This window comes from Candoia aspera, chromosome 4 (genome assembly GCF_035149785.1).
Source record: "Candoia aspera isolate rCanAsp1 chromosome 4, rCanAsp1.hap2, whole genome shotgun sequence".
Lineage (NCBI taxonomy): Eukaryota > Metazoa > Chordata > Lepidosauria > Squamata > Boidae > Candoia > Candoia aspera.
This window is the reverse complement of record NC_086156.1, coordinates 99741887-99765030: the sequence shown is the minus strand read 5'-3', so window position 1 is coordinate 99765030 and position 23144 is coordinate 99741887. Positions and strand designations below refer to the sequence as shown.

The window sequence follows — 23144 nt, the reverse complement described above, 5'->3', positions numbered from 1 at the left end:
CATGTAGCAAAACCTGATGCACCATCAGGCAGGGCTAGTCTGGAAGCTGAAGAACAGGATTGTTATATCTGTGAACAGACCTCAGACAGAACTATCTTGTGAATATAGTACTATGAATTATGCCTCAGTTCTTTTTTTTTTTATGTCTGGCACATCTTTTGCTTTTAAAAGTTAAAAGTTTCCCTCCCTTTACTGTTTCAGTGAAGTCTTATGGGTGGTAAAAGGACTCTAGAGCATGTAACATGGACAAGATTGTAATGTGGGGGGAAGCCTTTTGCAGGGCATATATTTTATTGCAAATATTTTCAATTCCTATCATTTTCAGATTTTGATCAAAATGGCTGAAGAGATTGGAGACCCAGTGCCTGTCAAGGCAGATAGTAATGAACTAAGATAAAACCACTTCACATCTTCCTTTTTCTCTGTTGTCAGTTTTCAGAAACATCCGTAATCTTATCCTAGGATTCTTCTAATAAATGATGTTTTTGGACCCTAGATTCTTATAATATTTTTTTTCTGGCCTTCCATGTTGTTTCCCATTGTTTCTTTCTTTTACTACTCATTCCTTTGCCCGATTGTTTTCTCCATGTCAAACCTATACTTTTCAATAAACTTTTTCTTCTCTGTCCTCTTTCTCAGTATGCAGCTTTGTCGTACACAAAAGATGTCATGAGTTTGTCACTTTTGAGTGTCCAGGAGCTGGGAAAGGGCCCCAGACAGATGTAAGTGTCTTTTTCATTACAGAGTTCTGTGTCTTTAGAGAGATAAGTGAGATTCTGGTGAGTAAAAAATTTTGGGGAGGGTTTGAAACTTGGACTTTGGGTCTCTCCCCCACTCCAGGTGAATGTCCTGGTTTCTTTGCTATTTATACTGCTGACAGAGGGAATGGATGTCTTCAGGCAGCTGTCATGGTCCTATTTCTGTTGTCCTTGACCTGAAATATTAGGGAGTAAACCAGAAAGGATGGGAAGATTTGCTGCTTCTCTTTCAGATGCACAAAATTTGCCAGCTTTTTCAATTGCATAAAATTTGGAGTATACAAATTTACGCAGCCATTCTGAATACAAAGGCAGAGACTTAGAGCAGATGCAGGCATCTCTTCCTGTGTACACCTACATGTTGTGCTGTGGAGAATATATACTGTATATTCTCAGAGATAGTCCAACACATAGTGCAGGGTGTAAGATGCAGGCAGGAACAGCATACGGTACACTGAACAGCACAGCCAAGTAGCTGGCATTGTGTACAGGAACATCTGCGCAGTGTATGGGCTAAACCCTCCCAATCCAGATGGGAGATTCTGCAGAAGGTCGTGGAGCTAAGATCCTGTGGGACTTCTAGATCCAGATGGACAGGCAGGTACCGGCCAATCAACCAGACATCTGTGGTAGTAGACGAGGACCAGAAGACAGCAGTGGTGATAGATGCAGCGGTGCCAAGTGACAGCAACATCAGGAAGGAGTATGAGAAGCTGGAGAAGTATCAGGGCGTGGAGGAGGAACTAGAGCGGATGTGGACAGTGAAGGCCAAAGTGGTCCCAGTGGTGGTAGGAGCACTTGGGGCTGTGACTCCTAAGCTGGGAGAGTGGCCCCAACAGATCCCAGGAGCAACATCAGAGCTCTCTGTCCAGAAGATGCAGTGCTAGGAACAGCTAAGAGACTGCGCAGAACCCTCAAACTCCCAGGCCTCTGGTAGAGGACCTGAGATTGAGGAAGACACATACCACCCATGGGGGTGAGAGGGGATTTTTTATATATATATACACACATACATACATTACAAACTCTGGGTGGCTAACAGTAATCAACAAAAAACAATATAAAACATCTATAAACTAAACAGAAAGTAGGATTAAAACAACAAAAATGCAATAATTGAGGTACCGAATAACAACCTCACACACAAACTATACCTATATTGGGCTCATCTAACATCCTAGCCCAGCCCTGGGGAAAAAGCCAGGTCTTCATGGCCTCTCAGATGGCCAAGAGGGTTGGGGACCTCCACATCCCAAGGAGAGGTTGTTCTATAGGTAACGTACAATTTGAGACCTTTGTCCTTAAAGACAAACGCTTTATGGGTACCGTACCTAGTTAAAGTCCTGACACAAATATATCAAACCTTAGTCTGCTTTATGTGCTTTTCAGATTAGATATTATCTTGTTCTTAGTGTTGAGCAGGTTTGATGCTATCAGCCATGCAGTGTTTCGTTATCTTTTCTGTAGTTCTATATGGTAAGAAAAGTACTAGTACTATATAGATTTTAGAGATGAGGGTGGGAATTCAGATAAAGCAAGACTGCTATGTTTTTCTGGATGCCAACCAGTAATGGATGCTTGCCTTCATTGTACACGTGTTTATAAATTTTCCCTTTTGCAGGATCCCCGGAACAAGCATAAGTTCAAAATCCACAGCTACAGCAGCCCCACTTTCTGTGATCACTGCGGCTCACTCCTTTATGGGCTGGTGCACCAGGGAATGAAATGCACCTGTGAGTAAGCATTAATTTTTGACTACTTAGGAGAAAGGCTTGGTTTAGTTTTACAAAGAAGACTTGCAAAACAGTGGGATTGTTATACAGCAGAACTTCAACATACCTAACCCTAGCTGCAGGTTTAGCTATATATATGCAGCGAAATGGGTTTGTAAACCTGTTCAGATAGGTGAGAGGTGCAACTTCGGTGTGCCTCCTCAGTTAAACAGCATGCAAGTAGAAGGTAGTTGCATCAAGGAGAAAGATTCTAGTTCTTCTCTTGTATTGACCCTATCTAGTTACTGGAAACTTTTCTTGCACGAACAGAGCTTTTGTCAGGTTTTCTTGCATATATTAAGATGTGGCCCTCCATCTACAACTCCAGTAGTAACAGTCTGTTATGAATCTTACTATCATAGGCTTTTGAATGTATAGATGAAGATTAAGCAAGTCTGAAACTGGAAGCCTTGTGGAGTTCAATGAGAGTCAAAAAACCATAAGCTATACAAGTAGTCCTCACTTAACAACCGTTTAGTGACAGTTCGGACTTACGACGGTGCTGGAAAAAACGACTTACGGCCGGTTTTCACACTTACGACTGTCTCAGTATTCCTGCAGTCATGTGACTGGCAACTGGTTTGCATGTCTGACTGTCACAGCGTCCTGTGGTCATGCAACTGCCATTTTCGACCTTCCTGGTTGGCTTCTGGCAAGCAAAATCAAGGGAGAACTGTGTGATTTGCTTAATGACCACGTGGTTTGCTTAATGCCTGCAGTGATTTGCTTAATGGCCGCCGCAAAAAGGGTCATAAAATTGGGTCAGATTCGCTTAATGACCACTTCACTTAGCAGCCAAAATTCCAGTCCTACTTGTGGTCATTAAGTGAGGACTGCCTGTATGTATATCTGGCATACAAGAAAGTCTGATGCAATTTTGTACACTTCATTACAGCAAGGCAGCTCTATCAGTTCTGGGTATATACAAATAGGTTTGTCTGAAATTTGTTCCCCAGGCTTGTAGAAACATCAAAATACTGAATCCATAAATTCAAAAAAGCAAATTTTCCATAACCCAAAGGTACTGTAGTTGATGTCAGTTTAATAGTCGATGTCAGTTTAACCGCCCAGAGTCCCCTGTTGGGGAGAGATGGGCAGTGATATAAATTTAAATATAAATGAATGAATGAATGGAATCTGGGAGCTGTAACTTAGTGCAATGGGTTCATTGCAGTAAGTGTGGGTGCCTAGTACCTGAACGAATGAAATGAAAGCATGTAAAAGTAGTTGGTTTCTTTAATGGGAGATGTGGCCAATATTGTGAATTTGCTTTCTCCCAAAGATTTAGAGTGGATCACTGCAATCAATTATAGAACAGGTGGAGCATAGTCTTCAACTAATTCACTGAATCTGACCTATGCTTTTTCTAAGATAGGCTTGCAAACACAGTCAAATGGCTTCTCTGTTTCAAGAGTAATATCAGAAAGATGTTTGCTTGTAGTGAAGAAGACGGTTATCTCACTAGAAGCATCTTAGTTAATTAATGGTATGGATTTGTAGTAATTTTAATCAATGAAGTAGATATTCATTGTTATATGATGCAGCCATAAGCTGTAAACTAGCACTCTCCTAAAAGGAACTCTCTCCTGTATAAGTAAATGAAAAAGGATTTTTTTAAAAAAATTGTATCTTTTATCCAGTGTATTTGTAACTTCCTGTAGTAACGTAATTAAATAGTAGAAAACAAATTGGGGTTTCACTAATTGAAGGCATATTTTAAAGTCAGAAGTAGGGATGTGCATGAAGCAGAAATGTGTTTCCTTTTGAACTGGGAACCAACAGACCCACTTGAAAGATTCTACATTGACTTGAATGTTTCTTTCTAACCTGTCAGCCCTTTGAGTAGACCAGGTCAAGAAACACAGAAATTCCAGTAATGCTACTTAGTATTAGTAGAGAATATTAACAGAATCTTGAAACCCTATCCCAGTGTTTCTCAACCACAGCAACTTTAAGATGTGTGGCTGGGGAATTCTGGGAGTTGAAGTCCACACTTCTTAAAGTTGCTGAGCCCTATCCAAGTTTCTCCCTGTCCTTTCTTATACTAATAAAATCAAAGCAGGGTGTTTTGAGTTTCTTTCTCATGCTTGCTTCTGGACAATGTAAATGCTTCTCCAAGTCCCTTCTGTTTATACAATTCCTTTACACAACCTTGGAACAAACTCTTGGAACACACATGTTTTATATCAGGCTTACAACATTCGGAAGGTTGAAATGGCTCGCTCTGAGGTTGCTTCTTGTGACCAGATCTCTAGGAATGATACCATTTGAAATAGGAAAATTTGTTCTGACTGCTGTTTTGTTCTGACCTCAAGACAAAACTCTTGGAGATGCACAGCTCAGAACACTCAAACCAACTATGTTTAAGTCAAAATGTTTTGAGGTTGAAAATCACAAGATCTGTTAGTTTATATTTATAAAAATCTTTCAATACAGGCAATAAATTGACTCTATGTCAGAGATCCTAGTAGGGAAATGGGCTTCTCTTTATGCTTATTTGCAATCAGCTGACTTGCCAATCTCTGTTGCCCCCTGCAGGCTGTGAGATGAATGTACACAAACGTTGTGTCCATTGTGTGCCCAGCTTGTGTGGCGTTGACCATACAGAACGCCGTGGACGCCTCCAACTTCACATTGAGACATTTGGGAGCGATGAGATCCGGGTGACTGGTAAGGAGAGAGTGGCAGTGAGGTGTGATGGAATAGGAATGGAACCACTTGTTTATGCATGCATCTACTCATTTATTAATGTCTTATTAGATGTGCTGTTTCGATGTTAAAGCCTATATTGATAGCATGACCAGGAACAGGGCCTATTTGGTGGTGGTCTTCCAAAAACAAAGTTTGGTTCACTCTTCTGACTTTTAGATGGCAGATTACAACGGTTCAATTTACCCAGGCCTTTGTTGGGCTAAAAGAATTCTTACATTCCTTTAATGCTGCTATTAACTGCCTCTCCTAATTCAGAGCCAAATAGAAAGCGATAGGATGTGAGGACTAGAAACTTTACAAAGAGAAAGCAAGCTGAGAAAACTGGGACCCCTCATTCTTCACTTTACGGAGTTAACAGCTTTTGAAAGCAGGTACAAATAAGGAAGCCCTCGGGGCCAAGCTACCTTGAAAAGGTGGAGAAAAAGTGGAAGTGGGAATGCAGAACTGTTTGCCCAACATAGTTTCTCTTTTCCAAGAAGCAGCCCTTTGCAAATTTGGAACGTGTACTCATGAGGGCAAACACACCTTTGCTGATGGCAGTCCTTGGGAGAACATCAGGGCTTTGCTAAAGTATCCAAGGCAAACGAGTTCTTTCTGGGCAATAGTTTCTGTTGTCTTCCCATCTTTGGATATGCAGAGATAAATTGCTTCTGAACCTGCAGCTTCTGCATGACTGTCACTCACGGTTATTAGCCCTATCCTTGTCTCAGGACAAGATCACTGGGTTTCTTAACGTCCCATGCTTGTGGCTGTAATGCCTGAAAGGAACTGAGAGATACTTTGAAAAGGCTACCTGGGGGGACAGAAGTTTTGGGGAGGTTGATGAAATTGATCAGGTAGACACAGCTCTTTCGGGGACTGAGCACTAAGAACTTCAAAGACCTTCTACTTGGTGTTTTACTTATAAACTGCTCTTGATTCTTTAACGCCACAAATTAAAAGGCCTGTTTTTAAAACATGTTCAGCCGGTGCAAGCTTTAGTCCATGAGGTGGACCAAGTAATCCTCTTACAGACGGTTTGATGATACCACTGACAAAATTTCAGAATATAGGCAACAAAATGAACTATAGTTGACATCTACTAATCTGCTTTTTCCCTCTACTTGTTTCAAAGAGGGGCAGAATGAATTATACAAATACAAGCATATTTGCTCACTTTGCATATTTAACATAATGCTTTTGCAATTCGTATCAGATCCAAGATTCAGCTTCGTTTGGTTCTGGTATTAGATCTAAAACCCTCGTGCCCATGCATGTGCAAATATGCATACTCATTTCTGCAATTCCTTCTTCTTTTCTCCTCAAAGGATTCAGTGTAGTCATGGTGAACTAAAGCTGGACTGGGAAGTCACAAAATCTCCCCTTTTCATTCTGAGAGTGATTAACTAATGGTAATTAAAAATGGAGGCAGCCCAGATGATGGGACTGGAGCTTTGAAGACTGACTTGGGCTCTTCAGGATAGAAGAAGGCCTTGCAGCATTGACAGCAAGACAATTGCAGCTTGGATCCGTCTGGGTGAAGAATGGGTCTGATTGTGTTTGTGGAGGCTGGGTTCTATTCCTAGCTGAGAACTTGACATCCCCCGCCTCTGCTTTTCACACCTTCCCCTGCACACTTTCTCACTGTCTTTCTCCACATTCTGGAACACCAGCATGTAGGTGGTGAGAAGAAAGCCATTGCTGCATTTTTCTTGACAGAAGGGGATTTCCTCACCCACCCTACAATCTCGTTCACCCCCATACACACACGCGCATACACACACAAATTGCTGTGGCTGCAACTTTCATGGCCCGCAGCAGGTGGCCCGGGACAGATGCCAGGAGACCCTCCTCCCTCAGCCCACCAGCAAACACAGGAGGTCTGCCTTCCCGCCCACTCACTCTTTCCTCTGGTACTTACTCAGTTGGAAGTTAATATTCTTTTAGAAGCCAATATTCACTGTTTCTATTTCCCTCCCTCCCTCCCTCGCTCCCTCCCTTTCGTGTCAGTTGGAGAAGCGCTGAACTTGATCCCAATGGATCCCAATGGTCTGTCTGATCCTTATGTGAAACTCAAGCTGATTCCTGACCCAAAGAATCTAACAAAGCAAAAGACCAGAACAGTCAGATCAACTCTCAATCCTGTTTGGAATGAAACCTTCATTTTGTAAGTACAGGGAGGAGAGGCCTCAGGGATCTACGCATTTGTTTGTTTCAGGTTTTCTGACCTCCCTCTTTCCCTTTGTAACCCACCAGCACCCTGCAGCCAGGTGACATGGACCGGCGCCTCTCCATTGAGGTTTGGGACTGGGACCGGACCACCCGCAATGACTTCATGGGCGCCATGTCCTTTGGAGTCTCTGAGCTGTTCAAGGGCCCCGCGGAAGGCTGGTAAGGGGAAATCTGTGGGATAGGAAAAAAAAATGGAAGAGAACGATGGAGCAACTCAGGGGGCCACCAGTGCTCATTTTCTCTCTCTTTCTCCGTCTTGGCGTCTTTTTGGATTTTATCTGTTTGCTTGGTTGGCACCATCCTCTTTCTCTCGCTCTCCTCTGCTTTGATCTAACCCATCAAATGTCTCCCATTTTTTTTGCTTCCATCCATTCATTCTGTTCTCCTCTCCCCGTTTCCTTCCATTTTCTTCCCTGTCGTCCCTCTTGCTCAATCACTCCCTCCTCTTGTTCACATCCACCCTGCCCAATGTCCCTGTCTACGTTGCTGTCCCAGGTACAAATTGCTCAATCAGGAGGAGGGCGAATATTATAGTGTCCCTGTGGCTGATGCAGAAAACTGTGGGCTGCTGCAGAAATTTGAGGTAACCATGTGGCTCCATGACAATGTTTGGATTGGCACCCCATACTTGCCCTGTGCTGAGCTCTACCACACAACAGCTGCAGAAATGCCCATTCTTATCCTCTGGGTCAGTTTTACCCAGAGCAGTTTGCAAACCACTTTCTGGAGCTCGCTGAAAGATGGGGTGTGGCGGGCAACCAGTGAGAGAATTTCCAGTTAGCAGACAAAGATGGGAAACAACACACAAGCTTCTGGCTCTGGGATGGAGGGACTAAAAAAGAATCTGGTTCTCCAGTAGAGCCACCTGCAATGTTCCGTCCCACGTTCTCCCTATTTCACTGTTAGCCCATAAACGTTACCCATTAAGGCAGTTCTGGCTTTGTGTGGTAGCACTCACTGTGTCATATCTAGCCTAATCAGGAAGCTCTAGGGTCTTCTGTGACAAACAGAACAGGGTTGGAGGGCACGCCTGCTGATCTATAAGATCGGCTCTAATGGAGGCAAAACGATAGGTGGTCCGGGGAGGGTTTAAGCAGCCACGCTTCCGCTGTTTTTCTGTTGAGGACAGTGCTGTGTGTTTTAGCCTGACCTCGGCCCCTCTCTGAGTCTGCTGAGATGGAATTCACTACCCTGGATGGAGAGAAGCATCTTGTCCTTTGCCTTAGGCGACTAAATGTCTTGAGGGGGCACTATAAATGGTTGGCAGGTGGTTGGGCTTAAACTGGCAGAGATTGCCTTTTTAATGAGGAGGCAGGACAGAACAGAGGTCCTCCAGGCAGCTGCTTACATCCTGATGTTTTGTTTTCCAGGCTTGCAACTTCCCTCTGGAACTCTATGAGGTATAAAATTTTCTTCTGTTTCTTCTCATTTGAGATGGGGTGAAGGATGCTTCCTTTTGCTGCCATAAAAGCATCCACCAGAGCTCACTGTAACGGCTTAGAACTTGATCGGCCAAATACCCCTTCAGCCCAGTGGTGTTCATCCAATCCTTTTTTCTCAGGGCCAACCCTGTTGTTCTTTGGCTGCTTGCAGTGGTATTGCCCATCCTTGACCCCTTCTAGAAGCCAGTGATATGCTGGAAATGTGCCCTCAGCTAATGTGCTTAACAGTTACAGATACTTGGGAGTATGTTCTTGGGAGCATTGTAGGTTGAATCTCACTGTTTAATTCTGGAGAAAAAGTATTTCCTTAGGTCTGTCCAGAAGCTGGAAGGAAGAAAGTGGAGGTTGTAAATACTTTTGAAGCAAAAAAGTAAGAGAAGGAATGATAACACCTGGGATCACTGAGATGAATCCCCCTATTTGTGGCCTTCTCAGAAAGCAGTACCTTGAATATAGGGTCTTCTAAACTGGAGAATAGGGACGCGGTGGCGCTGCGGGTTAAACCGCTGAGCTGTCGATCGGAAGGTCGGCGGTTCGAAACCGCGCGGCGGGGTGAGCTCCTGTTGTTAATCCCAGCTCCTGCTCACCTAGCAGTTCGAAAACATGCAAATGTGAGTAGATCAATAGGTACCGCTTCGGCGGGAAGGTAACGGCGTTCCGAGTCGTCATGCTGGCCACATGACCCGGAAGTGTCTATGACAACGCCGGCTCCAAGGCTTAGAAACGGAGATGAGCACCGCCCCCTAGAGTCGGATTCGACTGGACTTTACGTCAAGGGAAACCTTTACCTTTACCTAAACTGGAGAATATTGGGTGTTACAACTGGGACTTTCTGCATAAAACACCTTGGTCTGGAGTCATGGCAACTTTCTCGTTTCACTGTGAATCTGCCCTGTCTCTGTAGAGACTGTCCATAGTTCCCTTGTGGGGAAAGTTTGTTTGCAACTGCAACATATCAGAATCACTTCATTGCTCATTCTCAAATGCTCCCTAATATCTGAGAGTTTTACTGTGTGTACTAAGGGTACCTTGTACCAGCTTTCATTTCAAAGATACTGAAAAGCAGGTGAACATCCAAGGCACCCCATTCAAAATGGCAGATATTACCTCTGGGACGCCCTTAATTCTGAGTCTGCAGAATGTTCATGTCTGTGTTTCCACATTGTGCTCTGCAGAAAGTTCGCCACGGTCCCATCTCGTCTCCATCTCCAAGCCCCACAGACTCCAAGCGTGGTGGATTCTTTGGCACCAACCGCTTCCACATCTCGGACTTCAACTTTCTCATGGTTCTGGGCAAAGGAAGTTTTGGCAAGGTGGGCCTGCCATTAGGCAGCGGGTCAGAGGCGCACAGAGGGGGATGTGCAGGGATGCAAGTACTGGCCCTGCCCAGACGGTGGGCTTTTGGTGGGCTTTTGGAAGGGCAGAGCAGCCTGGGTTCCTGAGTTCCCTTTAGGTAGGTGGGAACAAGACCCAGGACTGTGGGGGTTCTTTCCCCACAGGTGATGTTGGCAGAGCGCCGTGGAACAGATGAGCTATTTGCCATCAAGATCCTAAAGAAAGATGTGATAATCCAAGATGATGATGTAGAATGTACTATGGTGGAAAAGCGAGTCTTAGCCATGGGGGAACGTCCTCATTTCCTAACCCAGCTACACTCTACCTTTCAAACAGCGGTAATCCTTGTGGTTGTCTTCCAGAGTTATCATTGCATTAAACAATTAAATAGGCTCTTTAATTGGATTAAATAATTTATTCCATCCACGTAAATTTGAACACAGAAATCAATAGTTCTGCACCAAACAAACACTATATTTCCTTGAGGTTTTAAAATTATGCCTACATGTGTCCAAATGAGCTGTATCTTTAAAAAATTGCAACCAGAGAAAGAAAGGCTGCTTTGGAGATGATGCTGATAGTTTCTATAACAGTTGTGTTCAAAATAATTTGAACAATTAAAAAACCCTACTTCCTAGTTAATGAGGGCATATTTATATAATCAAAATATGTTTTATTTGACCACCTGATGAAATGGTGCTAGAGGTTTCAGTCCCATTACATACAAGGATGGTTAGAGAAGTGAGAAGAAGAGGTATTCTGTACTATCTAGGAAATACTTTAATTAAATAATTATTTGGTTTGTTCACCTGGGGACATATTCTGCTCTTTTCCTTTAAGGACCGGCTGTATTTTGTTATGGAGTATGTCAATGGAGGAGACCTCATGTATCACATCCAGCAGGTTGGGAAATTCAAGGAACCCCATGCTGTGTACGTGAGTCTCTTGGGGAACTTGACTGGGAATGCCTCACTCTTTCTGTTTCAACAGTCGTGCAGCCCAAAGAAAAGTTACTCTGAAAGCTTTTTTTTTAATCATTGCAGATTTTAAAACCAGATCAGGTTCAGCGGGTGGTGAGGCAGGGCCTTTGCTCCTCTGGTCTAATTTCCTAGTCAAGTCCAGCCATGCACCATTACCAAACAGCAGCATCATTCTCTCTTTACAAAAAGCACTTAAGAAAATTAAAGGAGAAATGTATCTCCCACTTCTGAAGTTACAGGGCTCGGTGAAGGTATTTAGCTTGGGAACTCCAGTACGTTGCTTAAAAGGCATTCATGGTTCAGGAAGTTAAAACTTCTTTAAAAAACTAAATGTATGTGATTGGGGGCCCAGCAAGTTTGATCAGGAATATGACCCATCTACTGATCTAAATCCTCTTTCTGTTCTGTTGCTGTTTGTTCTGTGAGTAAAAACTTGCAGGTACGTACCTATGTTTTTCTCCCTCTGCAGAAATACTAGTACCCCTTCTTCCCTCTCTGTGACTTTTAGTGCAAAGAAAAAGAAAAGTTTCTTCTGAAACTTTTAGTTTGATTTTGAGAATAATAGGTAAAGATCTGTCCTAGCCTCCAGGTCAGAAAGATGGCAGAGAACTGATCTGTATATGCAGCAGAATTAGGTGGGAAAGAAATAATTTATGGAGTTGTGAAGCAATATGATTGCATGATTTCAGAATGGAGGTGGAGCAAGGAAAAAAAAAGACAAAAAGAGAACATTCCTTGCAACTAATGTAGCAGGAGCAAATCTGCTCTTTGCTCTGAAGCACTTTCCTTGTAAGACATTCCATGAGGAGGAACACTCAAAATCTAATTCCAACAAGGTAAACTATACTGGTCCTGTCTGCTCTACCAGCTGAGGATTCTAAAGATTGATTTTGCTACATCTGTTTTTACACTAGGGCTTGGCTTCACAGAAGTATTACATTCCACAGATGTTGTTTAATTGAGAGAAATCAACAAACTGGTCATTGTAAAACAAGACAAAAACATTGATGTGGTTTGTAAGAGAGCTTTTCTGTGGATTGATAAGTGCTGTTTAGAAGAACAGTGGGAAATCAGACAGTTTGTGTCACATCGTGGCACAAAGGAACACAAAAAGTTCTTCACACTCATCCAAGTTGAAAGTGACAAGTGGATGTAATGTAAGCATAACCACGTAGGAGAGAAAAAAAAACCTATTGTCTAAAAATCAGAATCTTACTATTCTTGGTCAGAAGTGAGAGCTGATTCGCCCACATGACCACTTCTTAATCTTTGCTGTCTTCTGAAATGGAGCATATGTATGTATTTATGGAATATTTATCCCCCAACTTCCAAAAAACTCGCCTTGTAGGAACCTGCAAGACAGGTCAGGCTAAGAGATGGTCTGGCCCAAGGACATCCAGTCAGCTTACTGGCTGAGCAAAAGTTTGCCACACCACTGCTCTGCACTGGCTGATCCTCAAGCGTGCATTTCACTGAATACCTATTCTCCACATTCTTTCTTTCCTGTCTCTTCCTTCAAATGCAGGTCTGGGCAAACTGAAGCCCTTGCTTTAATTCTTTACCCTAATTTTGAAAGAGAGCCAGTTTGGGGTAGTGGTTAAGGCACCAGGCTAGAAACTGGGAGATGGTGAGTTCTAGTCCTGCCTTCGGCACACAGCCAGCTGGGTGACCTTGGGCCAGTCACTTTCTCTCAGCCCTAGGAAGGAGGCAATGACGAACCACTTCTGAACAACCTTGCCAAGAAAACTGCAGGGATAGTCCAGGCAGTCTCCAGGAGTCAAAAACTGACCTGAAGGCACCAATAAATAGATAAATAATCTTCAGCAAGTGATTAGTACAGGCCTCTGGCAGAAAGAAGGAAACATCTTTTGCTTTGCCCTCTGGCAGATGACTTTCCACATGGCAGGGCAGCCAGGGCCAGACCTTCAAAAAAAATGCTCTGGGAAAGCTGCTCTGAACACCCCAATATGGGCTGCCTTGATTTAGGAATAGGCTTGGCAATAGCTGCTCAGTATAGTACCTATCCAAGCTGCCATAAACACACTCTGAGGATGCTAGCAATGAGCTATTTGCCACCATCTTTCTAATCTCTAATATCTCTTCCTCTATTCTACTACAGGTTTTATGCAGCTGAAATTGCAATTGGCCTGTTCTTTTTGCATAACAAGGGAATTATTTACAGGTAAGTCTCCATTTGCTATCCATACCTGCCCAGGCTAGAGTAGGAGATGGAAGAATCCTGATTGCAGCCCTTCATATCTAACTACAAAATCCCAATTCTTTTCTAAGAATTGAGGGGATACGGCTCCACTCCTTTCCTTCCCTCCCACAAACTCTCCAGCCCTCATTTTTTCTTCCAATGTCAAAATCTGAATAACTAGGGATTCTGGAGTCATTGTATAATTGGTGCCCTCTGTTGGACAGACTGTGTTCCAATTCATCATACTATTGTCTCTAGGGATTTGAAACTGGATAATGTGATGTTGGATGCTGATGGCCACATTAAGATCACAGATTTTGGGATGTGTAAAGAAAACATTTTCCCCGGCATCACCACCCGAACCTTTTGCGGAACACCTGACTACATTGCTCCAGAGGTACAGGTCTCCAAAATCCTTCCACTGGCCACTAATACTTAAAAACATCAAAGCGCCCAGGTTCCACCTGCTCTGATCTGCTGCTTCCAGTTTGTTTCCGGAGAGCATGTAAGATGGGGCTACCTGGTCTTAAAGCCCATAATGGCTTCTGGCCAAGTCTCTTAAGGAAGCATCTTCTATTGCACGTTCCTCATGTTTTATGAGGTCTTCAATCCTATCTGCAATTGGTTAGGATTCTAGGTCAAGTCTTCTCTGCAATTCCTGTGTTTAGGGATGATCTCTCTACTGAGAGCAGGGGACTCACCTTAAATTCCTGTCTGTAGTTTTACTTTTTTAAAACTGTTTTTGAGGTTTAATTGTTTTCAATTGTTTTTTTTTTACTATTGGAGTTTTTAATAAATCATCCCTCTATAGAGACCAGGGGCCTAACATCTTAAATTCCATTATGTGGTCATACGTTTAATTATCTGGCGGTTTTAGCTGGTTGGATAGTTTTCATTGCTTTTATTTGTTTTTTTATTTGTTTTTAAATGTGTAATTGTTTTGTATTGTTTTATTTACTATTTCATTGTTTTACAAAATACCTTGGTCCTAGAGATAAGGTGGTAAGTAGTGTCCAAATGTAATTAATAAAACAATGAATAACCTGGATCCCTTTCTGAACCCTATATAAACATAAAGTCTGCTGTTCTCTAAAAACTTTAGAAGTCAGGTTTCAAATTCCTACATCATATGCTTACATTCAAACTAAATATGCCCATTATAGCCAGTGTGCTCTTGCATTTGAAATCTATTTTTTACAATTAAACGTGTGTGTGTGAATTCAGGGACTGAACCTTGTTTCACCCCCTCTAAGGCACTGTGTTCTCCCTAGGCCAGTTCACCTGAACTGCTCCATCATGTCTAGTTTGGCTCTCAGAATATTTTGGATGGAATGGGATGTTGAATGAATGAATGCTCTGCCCTTTTATCGTATTCCATTCTTAGTTATTCCAAAAGTCCAGGATCCTAGCTGTGTTAAGACCATGGTCATCATAACACAGCAGTGCTCTTTATTTGAAATCACCCTTGAAAAGTGAAATGCAATATCAGGAATACAACAGCAGGCTTTTAACAGGGTCAAACTGCATGGAATGTATCTGTCCCATTTTAAAACTGCTGGTTTTATTTATCAGTTCAAAATACGACTCAGTTCCTAAATGTTCTACGATCTGAGCATTTCACGAGCCGCCACCTTTTGTAACAACCAGCACACACATTTTATTCATCAATGGAAACTGCTCCAAAATCTCCACTGGAAGTATGAACAGTAGAAATATAAGGCAAAATCTTTTTGGTGGCAGTTCTCAGATTGTTGAATTCATTCTCCAGAGAGCATGCCCTGCTCTTCCGTTTCACGCTTGCTTGCTTACTTCATTCATTTGTATATATTAAATAAGATTCCTACTTTGCAAACTTGGAGAAGACACTACTATTTCAGTTAAGTGTTTGGCATCAGCAGAGATAATGTCAGTTTTTCTCTTGGATTTTTTGGTTTTATTGTTTATGTTTGACTTGGTTGTAGATGATTACATCTTCAATTTTGTTAGCTGATCTGTTAGAGCTGTTTTGATCAAAAGGTGAAATGAGATATATCTCAAGGGACTCAATTTCTCATTTTTCCCTCTCTTAGATTATTGCTTATCAGCCCTATGGGAAGTCAGTGGACTGGTGGTCATTTGGTGTCCTTCTGTATGAAATGTTAGCTGGACAGGTATGTGTGTGTTTAGGCAAGAGTTCTTTACTAACTACTCCACTTCAAAGAATGTGTTTACATTATCTGGAGAAACAGTTGCTAGCTTTGAGGCCATGACTGTCAGACAAGCAGCAAAGGCTCTTAGGGATTAAACTCAGTCATTAATATCTCCTGGGTGGGAGTGTGGGGAGGAATGTGCATTTGAACAGAAAGTTGCCCCAGAGAATTTTCATAATTTCCAAGCAGGGCTGAGATCTTTGAAATGTATGTATGTATGTATGTATGTATGTATGTATGTATGTATGTATGTATGTATTCATTCATTCATTCATTCATTCATTCAAATTTCTATTACTATCCATCTCCCCCCATAAAAGGGGGACTCTGAAGTGGTTAAATAGGTTAGCTTTGAGAGATATTGATAAGGAACTGATCTCTTAAATAGCTGGATGTAGGGAGTAAGTTGGTCATTGTGCCTGTGATAATAAACTAGCATCCTTACTGGATTCTAAGGAGTATCAGTCTAATACAGTGTTTCTCAACCTTGGCAACTTTAAGATGTGTGGACTTCAGCTCCCAGAATTCCCCATCCAGCATTGCTGGCTGGGGATTTTTGGTAGCTGAAGTCCACACATCTTAAAGTTGCCAAGGTTGAGAAACACGGGTCTAATATGAGAATCTAGGAGGAACTGTAGGGGAAAAAGATGCTTAGTGGTTCTTAGTATAGTGGAAGCCTTAAGCCCTGATTGAGGCTGATAAAAAGAGGTTGCCTTAAAGCCAAAGTACTATATGCTTCCATTGAATTTAGTGTTAGAAGAACAATGTTTCATTCATTCATTTATATCATTTTATATCATCATGTCACAAGTGACTCTGGGCAGCTTAGAAGATTGAAACAAACAACTTCTCCCCCAACATAACCCCCCTTGGGGTCCAAGGATAAATGATTAACTATTAGCCAGCCATAGCAGCAGATTTCATCTCTACCCTGATCCAAATGCCTGGGGGAACAGCCAGGTCTTCAATGCCTTAGAAAGGCTAACAGGATTGGGGCCACCTGAATTCCTGGGGGGATGCTATTCTACAGGGTAGGTGCTGCCACTGAGAAGGCCACAACTCGAACAAGAAGACATTGTTTAATGAAAGGTACCTGGAGGTACCCTCTTTCCTAGATCTGGTGGGATGGGCAGAAGCAACTGGAGAAAGGGCTTAGCGTACATTTGAAAAGAAATGGATTCATGTGATTCCAGAAGTGTAAAGTAGAGGTGAGTTGAAATTCTTTCCATTCTTCCAGAGGGCTTTGTATATTTTGTTTGTCACATATGGGAGAGGACTACTTTTGCTTTCTCTATGAATCCAAGGGCAACTCTGCAACCTTCTTTTGCGCAAAACCTGGACACGTGGTTCAAAGATGCAAGATTGAGTGCCCGTTATCAGTGTTACATGAAGCAGTTACGTACTGAGTGTGATGGTCCTGCTCCTCAGTTATTAATTCAGAGTCTCTCAGATCACAAGCCGTCAAAGGATGTGGAAGAGTTCTTTATTAATACAGGCAATCAGTCCAAGGCAAAGATCAGATTAAGGAAAGCCTGCGCAATTGCTGGTACAAAACCCCCCTCCATACCCTCCCTAAATTCTATGTTCACTGTAATAACTCACCTAACTCCCAGCTGCAAATTCTTCTGCTAACAAGCTCTGATAGCGCCAGTCGAGCCGACCTTGGAGCTATGCAGGCCGTCTCAACAATTCTAACTGCCTAATTGCCACTACAGCATGCTAAAGCAACTACTACAAAACCCCTCATAATATATTGGAAGGATTCTAAATCCTGACACTGAGACTTCCAAGGAGGAAAATGTATTTAATGGACCAAACATTCCGCACACATGCTATGTTTTCTGGGGGAAAAAAATGGAATAATTCTTGCTTATTTTACCTGTTTTCCTGGTTTGCAGCCACCATTTGATGGAGAGGATGAGGATGAACTCTTTCAATCGATTATGGAGCACACAGTTTCCTATCCCAAATCTCTTTCACGAGAGGCTGTCTCCATCTGCAAAGGAGTGAGTCTTGGTTCAGAATTGGCACGCCTAGGTGGTAAGGGTTGCATTTCCTTGCTGTATTTCCTGAGACGACACGAAAGGTGGTATCTAGATGTTACAAGAAATGTTCTTAAGATGATAGGGTCACTTAATGCAGCATCCCCCGGGGTCTTTGAGGTGCACTGAACTTCAGTACTCATAATTCTCAGCATTGTGTCCAGCACATCTGCACAATATTGGGGAAGGCCAAACTGATGCGTTGTCTTCTGAAGAAATCTGCCCTTGGAATTTAAATGGATGTGTTCCCTGCTTGGTTCTAAAACCAAAAAGCAAACCCAGTTTAGGTTAAACATCAGCAGGGTTGCAAGTGGTTAAGCTTTTGTTTCATCTGTCTTTCCCATGGGTGTCCCTCTGCTTCCATGTGCTGATGTGGGAACCCCCGTTTCCTTGGTTCAGTGTCTCCTTCCAATCTGGTTTCAGACTGGATTTGATTCCTTCAAATGAAGATGCAGTGGTAGCAAAGTTCTCTCTGTTCCTTAGTTCTTGACCAAACATCCACTGAAGCGCCTGGGCTCAGGGCCAGATGGGGAACGGGATATTCGGGAGCATGGATTTTTCCGCTGGATGGACTGGGAGAAACTGGAACAGCTGGAAATCCCCCCACCTTTCACGCCTAGGCCAGTGAGTAGCCAGATGACATGCACACCTGTTCACACAATCCTCATCATGAAAGAAACCATTCCCATGAAAGAGTTTATATTGTTCTGCTACCTGCCATATCTTTAGAAAAATACGAACAGAATCACAAAGGAAGGTTCTATGAATTCTGCATAATCTGTCAAGCAGAAGTCTTAGCCAAAGTTTGCTTGTTTTCCTCCAAACCTAAGTATAAAATTCACCATTTAATTTCATAAATATCATTAGGTAGCCCAAGCCTTAGCAAGTGAAAGAGGAAGAAGCAGTTGTATTAACAGACTGAAAAATAACTTTTTCTTCTTAGCGTCTTCCTTCAATATCATTTCCATCCTTTTCTTTCTCTCTCTCTTCTTCTTCTCCAGTGTGGCCGGAGCGGCGAAAACTTTGACAAGTTTTTCACACGGGCACCACCAGCGCTGACACCCCCAGACCAGCTGGTCCTGGCAAGCATTGATCAGAGTGAATTCCAGGGATTCACCTATATCAACCCTGACTTCGTGCATCCATCCACATTGCGGCGGGGAAGCCTCTCCCCAACCGGCATGCCTCTCTCCCCAACAGGAATGCTCCCTTCCCCTACCTCCCTGGTGTGAGAATGATCCCATAATGACCCAATCTCCCCGTGCTAAGCCTTGGCGGTAGGACTCTGTTCCTGGGAGCACGAGTCCAAGTTGAAACGCAGTCCTAACTCTAATCTTAAAATCCCCAGAATTATTTTGTTAATTGCATTCTCTGGTGTGTCCCTTCCTTCCTTCCTTCCCTCCGTTAGGTGCAATCAAATTGGTGAGGTTAAGAATGAGAAAGCACACACACACTCTATATATATTTATCTACATCTACATCAAGGGAAAAATAGTTTGGGAGCCTAGATAAAGGAGAGATTCCTCTTGTTATAATCAACCTTTGGAGGGTCCTGAAATTTGATTGAGGTGGTCTTCTCACACATCAGACAACCTAGGTGAGGAATTTTGTAAAGATTATTTATGACTTGTAATCTTTTCAGTGCTTGTATCACAGGAATCCAGCTTCTCTGGTCCCTGTGTCTTTTGTGATGGTCCTTCAAATGGTCCTTTTAGAAGGCTCTGTAGGAGACCATGATTTGACTGGAATCAGGGAAGGAAAGAGTAGAGGGTTGTGATTCCAATAAGATCCTCCTAATTTCCCCCAGGTAGTTGGGGTACCAGATGACGCATCTGGTTAGAAATGGCTAAACCACAGGTTACCCTCCAGCTAATTTTATGCCATGCATATTCTGCGTAAAAATAATTTAAATGGCCAAAGGGTAACAGAGGGGGCTGCATTTTGTGACAGGGGTATTGTAAGTGAAATTTGACTCAGGCTGTATCATCTGCTCTTGTTCCAGGACTATTATATGGCTGCAAAGCTTTAGAAAATGTCCTGGTTGATAATGCAGCAAAATGACAGCTATATGGTGAAATGTAGCTGTGTAATGAAAACGGAGATCTAAATGTGAAGCAGACACTGCATCGCTTAACTCTGCCTGAGATTTGGGCTGCAAAAGTGGAATGCCGCGGCATGGGTTTATTGAATCAGAGAATTCCGTGCTCCACAGAACCACGTAAACGTAGATATGTAATTAGTGGAGAAAGAGCAGTCTCAGAATGCTGTGTCCATTTACACAGAAAGTGTTGGAGGAAGAGAACCTACCCTTAGTTGCTACTACTGTAGTGTGCAGAATAGATATTTCTTTACAGACTTAAAATATTGACTCTCCTCTGCTTGTCCTTCAGACGTGTTGGAACCGTAGCTCCAGAAATCCCAATTCTAGCGCATCTGCAGGATGCCAAGCTGGAGAATCCCATCTGAAAGGATAACTAGTCTACATTAAGAGATACTGAGTTACTCCCTTGAAACAATTTTTAAGTCGGGAAGCTATCAAGGAAGAATGACCGCCTCCTCTCTCCATTGATTATTGGTTCAAATAATTTCTGATACTCATTTCAATTAATATCCCTTATCCTATTTGCAAATTGTAATCTTTAGCTTCACCTCCATGGTGCTTTTCCTAGTCTTATCTGCTACAGTGTAATACTATAATACTTGATGTATCTGTCTACTTAAAACCCTGATTCCTTGCTCCTCACACCTTGTTAGTAGGCCTTCCTCCCCAAAATCTTGTGAAATCCTCACCAGGCCTTCTTCCATCCCAGGCATCACATTGTACTTGGCGCATCCGCCTGGCCCTTTGTGTCTTAATGTCCCCTCCACTGACACCTTCCTCTAACGTGGCTTCCCATCAACCAACTCAACAGCTGTAAATAAAACTTTGGAAGAGAGCAACGATAGTGGCTTTGTTGGCATTAGACTTGGATAAAACATGTCCCTTCTTCCGCAGAACAGCATGTCCACATGAAAACTTGGTCGTCTTCTCTTTCGTGCATTAGCTATTATATAATTATGCATTTATTTATATGTACATAACGAACATGAATATCTTCCATGTTTCTTTCTTTCTAAAGGGACACTCATCTCTTTTCTTCCAAGCTACACCTGACTGTCTTTTTACAGCTTTAAAACTGAGGTATGGTAAACTGAGATCTTGCCCTCTGGTTATTCTGAGAGCATCGCTACTGATCAGACTGTAAACATTCCCTTGTGATTTTTCCGTTTACTTTTTTGTGTGTGTGTGTGCAGAAAAAGCATCCTGGTATTCATTTACCTGATGATAGAACTCCACTGGAAACTAGAATTTTCCTGCTGTGACCCGTGCCAGCTACTGTATAGGCATGAGATGGCACACTGAAAGTGCAATGTTTATTCACACTAGAGAAGTGTTTACTCATATGAATCCGTGCTACAGATGAAAGAAAACTGAATTTAGTTGGCGGGTGGGGTAAAAGGGTGACTTATTCTGCTGACAGCAGGACATATTTAGGAAATGTGAAAAATTAAAATGTTGCTCCCTCTCATGCCCAAGGAGCAGCTCCTTGCAGTATCTTCTCTCCTTTACATTGGTTGAAACCCTGTCGCTTTATAGAAACCTTCTCCATACGAGTCTACAAGTTCTATGCTCCCCTCCTCCTCCTCCACCTCATTGCTGATTGGGGAAGAGTGTTGCAGGCTGATACAACTGATGGACATCAAGTGGTGGAGGGCTGAAATACACATCCAGATAGTCAGTTATAGCTCTTAGACCTTCATGTTCTCCCTCTCTGGCAGACCATAAATACAGAGCATTTTAAAAGTACATGGAAATCCAATATATTGAATCAGTGGAGGAGTAGGGAAAATTCACAAGCTTTATACAGTATATTAGTCCCAGAATTGCAAAGCAAGAGGTATAGATGCCAAAATATAAAGCTATCGGGCATTGTTGCCTACCTATAACTTAGGCCAATGATATTATGGGAAAGCAGAGTGATTTGCACAAGTATCTAAGGTAGTCCATAGGTAGAGCAGAAGGTGGTAGAATCCAGAGGTTCTGGGTTTATGAAAAGTGAGAAAGGTCTAGAGGCTGCCAGTTTGCCCTCATGTCCCAAACATTTCTGTAGTTCTTTTCTCCAATCCTTACAATGCATAAGTCTTCCATCAGTTTCCTGCCTCAATTTTTTTTGTCTGCTGATTCCCCCCGCCCCCCAACACCACTTTGGGAATAATCAGACACCCCACAACTCACACCTTCTCTTTAGCTTGTGATTCTCTGTAGCCAGTATCATAATCTAATGGACTCACCTATGCATTTCAATATAAAAGATATTTATCCAATCCTCAGCATGTGTTTGTTTTTCTGTCAATAGCTCAGGTGGTAGGACTACAGATTTTGGGTTGTGGCTGATAATGGGATTCCTGAAGTGCATTCTGAATCATGCTTCCTAGATGGAAAATCCCATTAAATTCAGGGAAAATTACTTTTAAACAGGGGCTTCAGTTGGATAATTTTAGACCGTGGATCTGAACGTCTTGCAGGAATTCAGGTTGCGCCAGCAATTGGGACCAGGAACTCTGTTGGTAAGCAACGTGGTTGTGAAGTGTGACATCACGAGACAGTGTTGCTTAGTGACAGCAATTCCAGCAGTTCCAGTTGCTGTGGTTAAATGAGGACTGCACATGTCATTAAGTGAGGACCTCACATGACCATGACTTCCGACTTCCTGATGGCTTCCCCACTGACTTTGCTTGTGGGAAGCTGGCAGGGAATGTTGGAAATTGCAATCACATGACTGTGTCTCACCGCAACATTGTAATTGTGAGCTGAGTGCCAAGCACCTGGATTGTGATCATGTGACCATGGGGATGCTGCAACGGCCAGAACTCCGAGGACCCACTCTAAGTTCCTTTTGTTCAATGCCATCGTAACTTTGAACAGTTCCTGGACAGATGGTCATAACCTGAGGACTACCTTACTACCCAATTTTTCCTGGATGTCCTAAGCCACCTGTGATGTATTTTAGCAACTTGCAGTGCTACCTGCTAGATGAAGCCCTGGATTTCTGCCATGATAGCATCACTACTGGAATAACCAAGGTGGAATTTGAGAGGGAAGCCCCCCAAAGGCCATCAGAGCTGAATCAAGAAGCCTTCCCCAGCTGGGGACCCTAATGTAACCTATCAAAAGATGAAAGGAGTCTCTGGCTAGAGGGCTGCTAAAGCTGGCAGTAAAACATCAAGCACATTCAGGGCACCTCCACATGCTGCCTTTGCACCATTCTCGAATCAGCGCCGCGTTTCTGGGATGCCATGACGTCTCTGCTGAGCAGCTGAGCCCATTTATTTCCAGCGGTCATGCCTCCAAATTCACTCTGAGTTTGGTTTTCCACTTGAAACATTAGAGCTCTGCAGAGCCAGTGGGTGGGTGGTGGTCTCACTGGCAGGAGTTCCCAGAAAAGAATGTGGCTATGGCAGC

At 42.8% G+C, this 23144-nt stretch overlaps 1 protein-coding gene across 1 annotated transcript in view; it reads left to right on the top strand.

Annotated features, from left to right (window-relative positions):
* PRKCG (protein kinase C gamma) overlaps positions 1-22012 on the top strand; it is a 47007-nt gene extending 24995 nt beyond the window's left edge. Inside the window, exons 3-18 of the mRNA XM_063301206.1 lie at positions 640-722; positions 2380-2491; positions 5069-5200; positions 7232-7388; positions 7478-7612; positions 7949-8036; positions 8824-8853; positions 10071-10208; positions 10395-10568; positions 11071-11162; positions 13330-13392; positions 13669-13807; positions 15480-15560; positions 17498-17605; positions 18125-18265; positions 18643-22012. Coding sequence (XP_063157276.1) covers positions 640-722; positions 2380-2491; positions 5069-5200; positions 7232-7388; positions 7478-7612; positions 7949-8036; positions 8824-8853; positions 10071-10208; positions 10395-10568; positions 11071-11162; positions 13330-13392; positions 13669-13807; positions 15480-15560; positions 17498-17605; positions 18125-18265; positions 18643-18873 — 1904 coding nt within the window. The 3' untranslated portion in view covers positions 18874-22012. The remainder of the gene's footprint in view (positions 1-639; positions 723-2379; positions 2492-5068; positions 5201-7231; positions 7389-7477; positions 7613-7948; positions 8037-8823; positions 8854-10070; positions 10209-10394; positions 10569-11070; positions 11163-13329; positions 13393-13668; positions 13808-15479; positions 15561-17497; positions 17606-18124; positions 18266-18642) is intronic.
* Positions 22013-23144: the final 1132 nt, after the last annotated feature.